This window comes from Lutra lutra, chromosome 13 (genome assembly GCF_902655055.1).
Source record: "Lutra lutra chromosome 13, mLutLut1.2, whole genome shotgun sequence".
Lineage (NCBI taxonomy): Eukaryota > Metazoa > Chordata > Mammalia > Carnivora > Mustelidae > Lutra > Lutra lutra.
This window is the reverse complement of record NC_062290.1, coordinates 57139811-57153304: the sequence shown is the minus strand read 5'-3', so window position 1 is coordinate 57153304 and position 13494 is coordinate 57139811. Positions and strand designations below refer to the sequence as shown.

The window sequence follows — 13494 nt, the reverse complement described above, 5'->3', positions numbered from 1 at the left end:
TATTTGATTACTGGGATGCCTGGGTGGCTCAGTTGGTTGGGTGTCTGCCTTCAGCTCAGGTCATGATCCCAGGGTCCTGGGATCGAGTTCCACATCAGGCTCCTTGCTCAGTGGGGAGCCTGCTTCTCCCTCTGCCTGTGCGCTTTCTCTCTCTCACTGACAAATAAATAAAATCTTTAAAAAATTTTTTGATTGCTTAGCCTGATTTAGGCACAGAGGTAAATATATACATTATCTTATTTAATTCTCAGAAGAGCCTCATGAGTCCTGTCATTGTCATGTTCTATAGGTGAGAAAATTGAGACCTAGGTGAAGTCACTGGTAGATGGCGTATGTGGTAGTGCTGGAGTATGGCTCTGGAGGACTTGTGCTAATTTTTCCAGTGATTCTCTTGTGTGTTTTTTTTTCTCTCAGAGTAATGATGCGGGTGTGCTGGTTGGTGAGACAGGATAACCGGCACCAGCGAATCAAACTTCCACATTTGGAAGCAGTCATGGTTGGGCGTGGTCCAGAGACCAAGATCGTTGACAAGAAATGTTCTCGACAACAAGGTAATTGGTCATAGCAATGCGCAGATTACTGTTTTGTTCCTCAGGATAATGATAACCAAAGATGCACATTTCTTGGATGCTTTTGGTAGGATCTTTTTGTCTGCCATAAACAAAACTCAGAAACCGTTCTATTAGCTAATACCAGGGACCCATTCACCCCTGATTCTCCCCCCTGGAAGTAGTTAATATTCAGTATTGGGAATAGGCAGGTTCCTTCCTGTTACTATGGGGTGGTGGACCTGAATCCTGTACTCTGCTTTGCCCAGGAAGATTCCTCTCACTGGGCAGTGAGACAGTTGAATTCTGGGACCTCCAGCCTGAAACCATGTCTGAGAAGTGATGGGGTAGTTCCATCCTTTACATGATGGCTCACACAGAGGGGGTTATCTTTTTAAGACTTTGGCATCTAGCTCTTAAATTTGCCTTTCCTGGGATTTGATGAAATGAAGGTCCTTAGGAAAAAGCCTTAGCACATAACCTCATTTTTCACATGTAAACTCTGGACATGCTCACTGCTACCAGGCCCCCACATGTGTGTTCCCCATAACAGGGTTTCTCAGTGCTTGGAGTCTGTAGTACTGATTTTTCCCACATGAGTTAATCTAAATGGGGGGAAAAAAGCCATATTGAGCTGTCTAGGTCCAAGATACAGAAGCAGACACTGCTTTTCACTCTCTGTCCCCTTTTCATAACAGCAACTGTAAGGACTTGTGTGTCATCCTGTTTTCTGCCTGTCCTTCCCGGATAGCAGCTGTGGTGTCTCTGCACCCTGTCTCCCCCTAGAAATTTTGTTCACTTCTTTGAACACAAGTGTTTAATGTTATTTCTTCCCATATATGCTCAGACTGTTCTGTTCCTGCATTCCTCTTTCTAGAATAATCACTGTGTCTACTAAGGCCAGCTGAACTTCTCTTTTCCAGGAATGGATCCTTTGGCTTTCTCTATTGAAGGCATCTTATAGTTGTATTAAATAGTGGAAGCCTGATGTAATCATGAACCAAGAGTCTGTGAGAGAACTGGGTTCCTTTCCTGATTGTAGAGTTTGTTATCCTGAGTGGGTTAAGGGTGCTGGAATAGCAAGACTTGTGAGGATTCTGTGAAGCTGCTTCATAGGGATATTAGCAAGAGCTAAAGGAGTATGTGTGCTGTTGACATTTTATGGAAGGATTTGGAGCCCAGCCACCTGTATAACAGGCAGTTTTGCTCATAGGCCTTTGAGGAAACCCCAGTCAAGTTGCCTCCTGGAGTGAGGCTTCATTATCCTGTAGGGAGAATAGGAGCAAGTGCTTGGTTCTTTGTGGCATTTAGGTTTAACTTTTTTAATATCTCTTTCAGTACAGTTGAAAGCAGAGTGTAACAAAGGATACGTCAAGGTAAAGCAGGTATGTGTATTTGTAATTTGGATTTCCATTTTATACTTGATGATTTTCTTATTGATTTTACAGTGTTTGTGCCAGCCAATAAAAGCTTCTCTGTCATGTGTGGAAGTGAGCATTAAGCATGGTGCTTGGCGTGCTGTAAGTGGTTAACATAGCAGTGGCTATGCTGCTAGTGGTATTATTGCTATCATTGTGATTATTTTCTGATTATTCTATAGGTAGGGGTCAATCCCACCAGCATTGACTCAGTCATAATTGGGAAGGACCAAGAGGTGAAGCTGCAGCCTGGCCAGGTTCTCCACATGGTGAATGAACTTTATCCATATATCGTAGAATTTGATGAAGAGGCAGAGAACCCTGGCCTGGAAACACCCAGGAAGAGAAAGAGGTCAGGCAGCAGTGATTCTATAGAAAGAGATGCTGCCCAGGAAGCGGAGTCCTGTACAGGACTGGAACCTGGGAGTGATCCTAGCCAATCTGCTCTGCCCTCAAAAAAGGGGAAAGATGTATCTACCAAAAAGGTGAGGGCCATGTGCTTGATGGATGATATGGAGATTAAATGAGATGTGATGACTGCCTGATTGTTTTGTGCACTGTAAAGCCCAGGTATGCGTAAGAGGTTGTTAACTATGAAAAGGCTTATTAACCACGATGAAAGAGTCACTTGTTTGTGTCACCAGTCACGAGTGAAGGTCCCTTTGTGTACTTTACTGTTGAATTCCTGAGGTAAGCCACTTGAAGGTAGAGAGATAATGGTGGTGTAGTTACCACTGAACTGCTGAAATGGGTCAGTCATATGTTTATCTGTAGAAGGTTAGCATTGGAACACTGTTCATAGATCATGTGATTCGCATCCTCATGTCAAAGTGGAAGTGTAGTTAGGCTGTAGGTGGAGTGGGAGAGGGCAAAGAAGATGCAGTTGACACTCTGGCATCTCCAGCCTTTGTCTAGACACACAACTGTGAATCCTGTATAGGAAGAAAATGGAGCTGGTTTAGATTATAAAGGCAAGTGATTGAGTAAAGGGGATATAGCTTAATTCTTAAAAACTAATCTCATTACTAAGTTCAGTTGGGCTTTGCTGATGTACAATATTAACTAATCCTGAATATAACTTGACATTTGCAATTTGTATTGCCCCTTTTTGTTTCAGGAATCATTGGGCCACTGGAGTCAAGGCTTGAAAATTTCTATGCAGGATCCCAAAATGCAGGTCAGAATAACATTTTGGCATTGAAATACACTTCATGTTTTAAGTGGCTAATCCACAGAGGTCATAACTACAAATGAAAGCAAAGGAGATCAGTCCTTCTGAATGAGGTTCGTTTTATTGGGCTATTTTCTGAGAACAAGTGGTTTTTCCCATTATTAGTAAGTTAGCAACTGGATTCTTCGAAGAGAAGCTAAGTTCTTCAAATGAATATCCCCTCTTCTTTGTTCCTTCTAAACTTCTGGGTGCTATTAAGGGAAGTTGTGCTAACCTTAGTGGGGTTTCTTTCAAGGGAGTGTCAGGTAATATATTGTGACTGTAGTTGCTGGGCTGCCCTGGGATTAATAGTCAGGCATCATCCTGGGAGGGGTCTTTGAGTTCTTAAATTACATCCTGGGTGACAAGGAGCCAGATCTGATAGGGCTTCTTGGAACACATGATGTGACAAATGGTCTACTGGGTTAGAGTGGAGAAGGGTGCATTTGAATTAATGCTTGCAAGGATGTTACAGCAGATCCTTAGGAACTATTTTGTACTGTGCGTTTTCTGTGTATTCTTTGTAGTGTGGTGATTGAAAACACATGCTCTGGAGTCAACCTGGTTTACAGTCGTAGACTTCCCACTTTGTTAGCTATGTGACTTTGCAAGACACTCATCCAAGTGTCAGCTCTCATCTGATAAAACTGTGATATGGAAACCTTTTACATAAGACTGTGTTGGAAATTAAGTGAGTTAGTGAATATGACAGCACCTGGCATGCAGAAGATGTGTGGTAGATGTCTGTTTCCTTCTCTTACGCCCCTCTTCTAGGTTTACAAAGATGAGCAGGTGGTGGTGATTAAGGATAAATATCCCAAGGCTCGTCACCACTGGCTGGTCTTACCGTGGGCTGCCATTTCCAGTCTGAAGGTTGTGACCAGAGAACACCTTGAGCTTCTCAAACACATGCACACTGTGGGGGAAAAGATGATCACAGATTTTGCTGGGTCCAGCAAACTCCGCTTCCGATTGGGTTACCATGCCATTCCCAGCATGAGGTAAGTGTTGTGGGTAGTGCTAGCGTATTCTTGTTCTGTCTGGGCAGACAGATGGATTCAGCCTGATAGTCCTGTGCTGATATATCAGCCTGTGCTGATAGTCCTGAGGCCCAGGGAACTAGGGTGGGATGTTTCCAAGGAAGGTGGGCTGAAACTTCCATCCTTCTGCCTGACTTGCCTGTAGTTTTTCGTGCCTGTGACTTTTATTAGATTTTTCAGAAGCATCTATAAACCCCTAAACGATTAAGGACCATTGCTTTGAAGGAGACAAACATCACTGACTTTTGTCTTGACAGCTCAGTAGACCTAGGGTTTAAAATAAAATGAGAGAAAAATATAGAGCCTCTTTGCCTTTGGCTCATACCCAGAAGGACTCAGAAAGGAATAACTGAGTCTTTTTAAAGAATGCAAGCAAGGCAGATCTCCATAGCTCTTTAGAGCTAAGCAACAAGATAAGCAGACTAATTGGATTTTGGAGTTTTTATCTTGTATTTGTTCGTTTGTTTTTTTGGTGATAAAATATACCTAACAAAATTTACCATTTTAACCATTTTTAAGTATACAGTTCTTTGGCATTAAGTACATTTACATTGTTGTGCAACCATCACCATCATTTGCTTCTCAAACCTTTTTCATCTTCCCAAACTACATCCCATTCCCCTACAGTCTCTGGCAATTACCATTCTACTTTCTGTTTCTATAAATTTGACTACTTTAGGTGCTTCATGCAAGTGGAATCATAACACTGTCTGTCTTTTCGTGACTAGTTTATTTCATTTACGATAATGTCTTCAAGGTTCATCTCTGTTGTAGCATGTGTCAAATTTTCTTTTGGTTATTTTTTTTTTAAGTGCCCAAGATTCTTCACATTTTATTCAGGTAATTATGACTTATGTGATGGACCACTTTAACCAAATGAATTTTTTGTGCCACATTTTTTCCCCATCAGTACTTTTTTTTTTTTTTTTTAAATTGAGGCATAACTTGTAAACAACAAATTCACAGGATTTATAGTTTGGTCAGTTTTGACAAACATATATACCATGTAACATCACTCTGATAAAAATACAGAACATTTCTGTCATATCCCAAGTTCCCTTGCACTTCTTTTCAGTTAATCCTCCCCTCAACCCTCAAGCGTTGTTCTGATTTCTTTCTGCATAGGTTAGTTTTGCCTATTCTAGAATTTTATATAAGTGGAATCATACAATGTATACTTTTCTTCTATCGGACCTTTTTGAGCATTATGATTTTGAGATTCATGTATGTTGCTGTGTATGTCATGCACATCCTTCCATTTTTTTGGTCTTCAGTAACTTCCTAGAAATGAAGTTGCTAGGTCACAGGGTTGATGTATGTTGGGCCTCATTTTAAAAAATGCAGTTGATCCTTGAACAACATAGGATTGAATTGTGCCGGTCCACCTATATGCACATGTTTTTTGATACAGTAAAATACTGTAAGTGTATTTTCTTTTCATTGTGACTTTCTTAATGTTTTCTTTTCATTGCCTTACTTTTTGTAAGATTTCAGTATATAATATACGTAGCATGCAAAATATATGTTAATGGATTGTTCATATTATTGGTGGGGCTTCTGGTCAACAGTAGGATATTAGTAGTTTTGGGGGAGTCAAAAATTACATTTTTGGATTTTTGATCGTGTGGGGGGTCAGTTAAGGATCAACTCTATATAACTTTTTATTGTTAAAGCCTTATTCAGAAATTTAGGGCAGAAGTCACCCATAATCATAATCCTATTTCTCTGGTGCTACACAGCCCATGGCTAAAAGAGATCTTTGACTGTAGAGTGCTTTACACATGGTAATCTCAGTGTCCGTACTTTTTTTATGTAATAAAAACTGTTATTCTAAGAATTTTAAAAAGAGCCGTGGCAACTGTTGGTGGGAAGCAAAATGAGCAGTAAGTTGCCGTTTTACATATTCTTTTACAATCACTATTTATAATTTTGAATAAACACCATGGAAAGGAAAAGGTAACTTTTTTTTTTTTGTAAAAGTAATATATTTTCCATTTAGAAAATATAAAAAAAGTGTGAAGCAGAACAAAGATCTTCCATAATATCACCACTAATTAAACTCTAGATCTTATTTGAATTTCACCTTTTTTATTTTTTAATATTTAGGTTTTTCTGCTCCAGGATCTAATCCAGGATCCTGCATTGGATTTATTTGTTGTCTCTCCTTAGTTTCCCCTAACTTGTGACACTTCTTCCTCCATTCCTAGTTTTTATGACCTTGACACTTTTGATGATTACTGGTTGGTTTTATAGGATATCTCTCATTTTGGGTTTATCTGATATTTTTTCTTGATTAGATTGAGGTTATGCCTTTTTTTTTTTTTTTAATTCCCCAAATACCACAGAGGTGATGTTGCTTCCTTCTCAGTACATCATATCAAGGAGTAGGTGATGTTGAGATGGCTTATTACTCATATTAACCTTGATCACTTTGTTATGGTGATGTCTGCCACATTTCTCTTCTCAAAATTACTATTTTTCCCTTTGTTATTGATGAATGTCTTGGATAGTTAGGGACTATGCTAGTATCTCGTTTCTCCCCAAACTTTTTTGCCCAGTGATTTTAGCATTTATTGGAAGGTCTTGCCTGTGAGAGTTATTACTGTGGTGTTTACCTACTGGTGATTTTATGTTTCCCTCATTTTCTTTTAACTTCTGTATAAAAGAGTTGTCCCTTTCCCCCAGTATGTATTTATTCAGCTATTTGTCAATGTGGACTTACGGATATTTATTTTATTCTATAGGTTTTTTTTTTTTTTTTAAGATTTTATTTGTTTATTTGACAGACAGAGATCACAAGTAGGCAGAGAGGCAGGCAGATGTGGGGCTCGATCCCAGGACCCTGAGATCATGACCTGAGCCGAAGGCAGAGGCTTAACCCACTGAGCCACCCAGGTGCCCATATTCTATAGGTTTTTTTTTTTTTTAAAGATTTTATTTATTTATTTGACAGACAGAGATTACAAGTAGGCAGAGAAGCAGTCAGAGAGAGGAGGAAGCAGGCTCCCTGCTGAGCAGAGAGCCCGATGTGGGGCTCAATCCCAGGACCCTGGGATCATGACCTGAGCCGAAAGCAGAGGCTTTAACCCACTGAGCCACCCAGGCGCCCCTATTCTATAGGTTTTAATTTAGCCTATCATTATTCATTTTGTTGCTCAAATTGTTCTAGCTTTAGTCCTTGGAAGCTCCTTTAAGTTGGGTCCTGAATCATTTGACAGGGCCCCGACATTTTTTGAACACTTCTTTATTTTCTGGAACAAGATATTCCAGGCTCATCCTGTATTTTTCCTGTTCTAGCCCTGGAATGAAACTTTTATTTTCTTTAGTTCCTTTTATTGGAGATATTTATAAACCAAGACTTGGATACTATATTTCTATATTTCTATATTGAGAGAAGTTGGTTGATCCCAGAGTATTTTTGCTCCTAGGTCCTTTCGGCAGATAGGGCCAGGAAGTACATGAATGAATCCTAATCCACACAGATAGACAAACCTTCCTGTTTTTTTATCTACTTGTGTATATGTATGGAAAAGCACATATTTATACTGATATCTCTGACTCCAGTTTAATTCTGCAAATTTCATTCTTGTCTCCCCCTTTCCTTTATTTTAGTTTCTTTCTCCAAGGATGAAAAATCTGGCTCTCATTAGCTCTAATAAATTCATTTTCCTGTTTGGTCTTAGTATACACATAAAATAGTTACAGAATTGCTAGACATTTACTCACAGTATTTCTATATAGTTCTTTCCATCTTTATGGTATCCAGACTAGTTTTCCAAAGTTCATTTCCCAAGTTATTTTCTTCCTGACCCCCTTCAGTGTGGTTCCCTTATTCGTTTGTAATACTGTTAGGTTTATTGTTTGTTACTGCCTTCATTCCATTTTGGATTCTTGGATGTATTGGTTGGTTTTGATTATTTATTGGGAGAATAGAACAGAATGATTCTAAGAGTCAAATTTATGCAAAAAGGCATCCTACGGGTTTAACAAATCCAAAAGAGAACTCTTGGTTTTCTGCCCCAAACCTGCTTTCCTTTCAGCTTCTGCATCTCTGTAAGTGGCACCTCCCCCAAACCACATCCAATCCATTAGGAAGTCCTGTTGGTTCCATTGCAAACTATATTCCAGACACTACAGCTCTAATCTAAGGCGTGATTATTTCTGTAGTAGTTTCCTAACTCGTCTCTGTATCCATTGTTACCCTCTTTATAGTTCTTTCCCTGCAGGGCAGCCCAGATTGATCTTTTAAAAGTGCAAATCAGGGACAATATAAGCAGAATACACTGTAGACCTCTTGTCAGCCTGTAAGATTCATTTTTTTTTAAGGATTTATTTATTTATTTGACAGACAGAGATCGCAAGTAGGCAGAGAAGCAGGCAGAGAGAGAGGGGGGAAGCAGGGTCCCCGCTGAGCAGAGAGCCCGATGTGGGGCTCGATCCTAAGACCCTGGGATCATGACCCGAGCGGAAGGCAGAGGCTTTAACCCACTGAGCCACCCAGCTGCCCCAGCCTGTAAGATTCTTTATGTTCTGACTCCTACCTTGTCTCTGTTTCTCAGCTGGAACCATTCCAGCCTTACCTATCACCTTTCTGTTCCTTAATTGCAGCAAGTTCTTTTTTTATCTTAGGGTCTTTGCACTTGGCTCCCCAAAACATTCTTTCTCCAGATCTTTGCTTGCCTGACTGCTTACTCAGCTCGAATCACTGCCTGGAGTGGCCTTCCCCAAACACTATAGCTAAAGAGGTAACTTCTAACCCCTGAGCACTCTGTGTCCCGTTTCCCTGGTTTATGTTTTTCCTTAACAATGTTAATGATTGGGATGCCTGGGTGGCTCAGTGGGTTAAAGCCTCTGCCTTCAGCTCGGGTCATGATCTCAGGGTCCTGGGATCGAGCCCCGAATCGGGCTCTCTGCTCAGCGGGGAAGCCTGCTTACCCCCTCTCTCTCTCGGCCCGCCTCTCTGCCTACTTGTGATCTCTCTCTCTCTCTGTGTCAAATAAATAAATAAAATCTTAAAAAAAAACCACACACACACACACATAAAAACCCCCCAAAAAACCAAAGTTAATGATTTGAATTTTCCCCATATATTTCTTTTCTTTTCAAAATTTGTCTTTCTTTATTAGACTATAATTATAAGGGCAGAGGCCTTTCTCATTTTGTTCACTGCTAAATTCCCAGTGCTAGAATAATGCTTGGCTCTAGTAGGTACTTAATGAGCATTAAATGTTCTTAAGTGAAGGATTGAATGAATTGGATTAAGTGGAAACATTAGCAATATTTTGTATACCCATATTTTTATTGTTTGTCATTTTGACTAAGCCATAGTTTTTAATGGATTTAATGGTCATTTTCCTTCTCTTTCAACTAGCCATGTACACCTTCATGTGATCAGCCAGGATTTTGATTCTCCTTACCTTAAAAACAAAAAACATTGGAATTCTTTCAATACAGAATACTTCCTAGAATCACAAGGTAAACAGAGTTCTTTAGTTTTCACATTTGTTTCATTTTCTCAGCTATTCTTATATTTGATTTAGTTGTTTCCCTAGATAATTACCCCACCTTAAAAGCCCACATACAACTTTCTGTCCCTAGAAAGAGAGACCCATTAAGAGAAACTGGATTATTTGAATTGAGTAGTGTTGCCACTTTGCTTTGAGCAGCCTTCTTGAAGTGGCGGGGGTGGACCTAGAAAGCTGTTATGTCAGAGCCAGAAAGGTGTTTTATTGTAAAGACAGGGGACTTAAAGGTTGTCCTGAGAATTATTGGAGTTCATGGATGTGAAAGCTCTCAACAATTGTCTTTTCTGCCATCAGCTGGATAGGAGATTGGGGGCTGCCTTATGTCATGAGTGGTTAATTAACAGGGGAGGGTTGTGTGTATGTGGAAGAGGGCATTTTCCAGGGTCTATACTGTGCAACTGCAGTATGCTGGGACATTAATGATGGCAGCTACCAGAGGCTTACCAGCGATAAAGCACTGTGGTAAGTGCTTGACATAATAACATGGGTTGCTTACAGTGTGTCCCAAAGGAATATAATTATTTCAAAAACGGGTTGCTCAGATTTAGAATCTGATCAAACACATTTTCTCCACAGTGAGTTTAACCTCAAGTTTACTAGCTTTAGGATACCTGGCATGTTTTTATTTGGAGTCAGATTTGCTTTTCTGGGGGTTATCCTACATTGGCTTTTCAGAGTAGATGGGCTTTGAACGTTTTTCTTTGCTTGCAGCTGTGATAGAGATGGTACAGGACACTGGCAGAGTGAGTGTCCAAGATGGGATGCCTGAGCTCTTGAAGCTGCCTCTCCGTTGTCACGAGTGTCAGCAGCTGCTGCCTTCCATTCCTCAGCTGAAAGAGCATCTCAGGAGGCATTGGCCAAAGTGATTCCATGGAGCCTGGACTTTTGCAGCAGGTGTGGCTGATTGTTTAGAACAAATTCCTTGCACCTGTTCTGGATTGCCTGTGAACTTTTATTTCTTGAATTAAAACATGCAGCCTTTTTTTTTTTTTTTTTTTAAAACAAAACTTCTGTTCCTGAGTGGCTACAATATGGGGTGGCTTGAAGTAGTTTAGGAATTAGGAATTTGGGTTTGTCATGGATGTGTTCTCTGGTGATGGTGGCTGGGACAGGCCTGACCCCCAGTCTCCAGGATCCATGTCAAGTATGACTAATGAGGGGCAAAGCCATGTTCACACTGACCTAATGGAAGATATGGGAGAGGGTGAGCTATATATTTCTGTCCATGCATTTCATCCTTTCTCCCCAGAGGCATGTGGTACCCTTCATCAGAGCAGCTAAAGAGGTCTCATATTTATCCTGAAAGCTCAAATTGGTCTTGTTCTCTGATATTAATCTATTCTGTAATATTCTTTCCCTTTACTTTCTTCATGGAGAAACTTAGTTGCTTCTGTCTTTTCTATCTTCATCTGTCTTTTCTGCCCTTTCTATCCAAAACCACCAGTGCTCCCTTCTCAGGAATTGTGTGTCTCACCAGTTCTTACACAGTTTAAGCAAACAGGCTACGTGAGGGGGTGGAGAGATGGGGTTTTCTAATATCAGGGGTTCCTGGCTGGTGAGGAAATACTTGGCCAAATGTTCATCAGGTTCGGCTGTCAAGCCTTCTTGGTGATCTGCTTGGATCTTTCATCTGGAAGTTAAATTTATTTGTTTGGGGCAGCTCTCTTAGGTAGTTGAAACTGTTGGGAGTTCAGGTAACAGTCACAGATTTAGTTTGAAGCATGCAGAGGTCACTATAGACTGAAAAGTTGCACAGAACCCCATAGCTTCATTTTTCACTCAGAGCAAATTTAGATGGCACTGTTGGAGCATTTTGATTTTTGGTTAATGTCAGAACTGAAGGTAAAGGGAATTCTAAAATGTTTCTAATTACATTGGTGATCTATTTGAGGATGTGATTCTTTTTGCTCTTGAGTTAAAAAAAAAAATACCCTTAATAATAACATCTCTCTGGAGAAAACCTCAATCTGTAGAGACCACATTTAACCTCAGTCTTTCACAAACAAGATGTTATAGTGGTTTCTTGGTGAGCATGGATATAGTCATAATTAGTAGTAATTAATGATTACACTTGATTACTGTGTAACACTTGCTCAGCTCCTGTGTGTCTGGGCATTATGCTAAACACTTTGTTCAAATCATTTAATTTACTTTTGTATGTAATTCTGTGGGGTAGGTACCTTCGTGATGACCCTTTAAAGGATAAAAATTTAATCATCTATAAAGGTTGCTGGGCTTCAAAGTTGGTCTTAGTTCTGGTGCGTCAAACTCATTTTCCCTATTAGTTGAAGAATATAAATGTAATACTAACCAGTAGGAGCCCATAGACCCCCATAGACCCCCTTTGCTGACCAAAAGCTGTCCATGGCATTTCAATGATTTCTCTGAGGATTGTCAGTTCCTTTAAAGCCCCTTTTTCACATCTGATGCCTAAAAGCCCCTAGAAACCTTGAATACTTCCTAAAGATATATTCCGTGGATGCCTGAGATCAGAATTGCTAGTTTCATTTTACAACCTGAATCACAATCTCTTGGGCCTAGGAACCTGTATTATAAAACAGACATTCAGTGGTTACCTGAGTGGCTCCGTTGGTTAAGTGTCTGACTCCTGATTTTTCTCTTGGGTCATGATCTCAGGGTCATGGTATTGAGCCCCACATTGGGCTCCGTGCTCAGCATGGAACCTGCTTGGGAGTCTTGTTCTCCCTCTCCCTCTACCCCTCCTCCTCAAGTACTCTCTCTCTCTCTCTCTGTCAAAACAAACAAACAAAAAAACAACAAAAACATTCAGGATGACTGTTATTCATACTAAAGTTTGAGAATCACAGTATAAATGAATTTCTGGCTTCAAAGCACCTTGCATTTCTGAAACTCCTGGATTTGACTCTGCCCTGTGAAGATAGACACACCATTTTCTGGTTGCCCTGCTGGGCTAGTTGTAGGCTTTCCTTCCCTTTGCAGGGTCAGTGTTATTTCAGAATCCAGGGAAACCCTGGGCATTAGATAAGGGAGAATGACTTGTTATTGGGACCAGTACTTTGTTTCTACAGGGATTGGGAAGAGGCCCTTGGGCCCCATGCTTTTAGGGGCAAGGCCTAGAGCTGATGACTCTTCCTCTTGAGTGACTCCCATTTCTTCCTCCTGCTCAGAGGGCAGTCTCAAAGGCGTGACCTGGGATCTGTGATGAACTCATCTAACCTTAGGCTCAGAGCATATATATTTTCCTTCTGGGTATGTCTCTGAGATATCCAGGTACAAATGGTCCTTTCAGGGACCAGACCATAGTTGAGATGGTCACTAAGTCCTTGCAGTTTCAGGGATGTTTTCTGGAGCCTGGAATAGTAGTCAGTCACATATGCTGGATATGGCTGGATATCAGAGATTCAGGGCTGATCTGTGTCAGAATTGGCCTAACTGCCTCTCTCTATCTCAGTAACTATAACTTAAAGATTTCCACAGTGCTCTGAAGATTATTCCATAGATAGGAAGAAAAATTATGATGAAGGCTATGAAGTTCACTCCCCAGAATAATGTAGGTATACGTATCTTATGTACCCTTGAGGTTGCTTCCATAGATTCCCTAGGGGTCTGTGGATCCCAACTTAAGAACCTCTGCTCTGGAGAAAAAAGTCATCATTAAGCATCTGGGATTTTAGGAGGTGTCTGGGATCACTATGGAGGACTAGGGGAGAGACCTCATCTCTAGGATGTCCCTGGAATGCTCTCCTTTGATCTCAATGCTCCTCCCTCAAC

At 40.5% G+C, this 13494-nt stretch overlaps 1 protein-coding gene across 4 annotated transcripts in view; it reads left to right on the top strand.

The window, feature by feature from the left end:
• APTX (aprataxin) overlaps positions 1–13494 on the top strand; it is a 55446-nt gene that overhangs the window by 26780 nt on the left and 15172 nt on the right. For 2 of the 4 annotated variants that reach the window (XM_047701052.1, XM_047701050.1), the window contains 7 exons: positions 415–551; positions 1887–1933; positions 2149–2451; positions 3084–3143; positions 3951–4177; positions 9588–9691; positions 10453–10727. In XM_047701052.1, coding sequence (XP_047557008.1) covers positions 419–551; positions 1887–1933; positions 2149–2451; positions 3084–3143; positions 3951–4177; positions 9588–9691; positions 10453–10607 — 1029 coding nt within the window. In that variant the 5' untranslated portion in view covers positions 415–418 and the 3' untranslated portion in view covers positions 10608–10727. Of the gene's footprint in view, positions 1–414; positions 552–1886; positions 1934–2148; positions 2452–3083; positions 3144–3950; positions 4178–9587; positions 9692–10452; positions 10728–13494 lie in introns of those variants that run through there. The other 2 variants (XM_047701048.1, XM_047701049.1) reach the window with 1 other exon arrangement.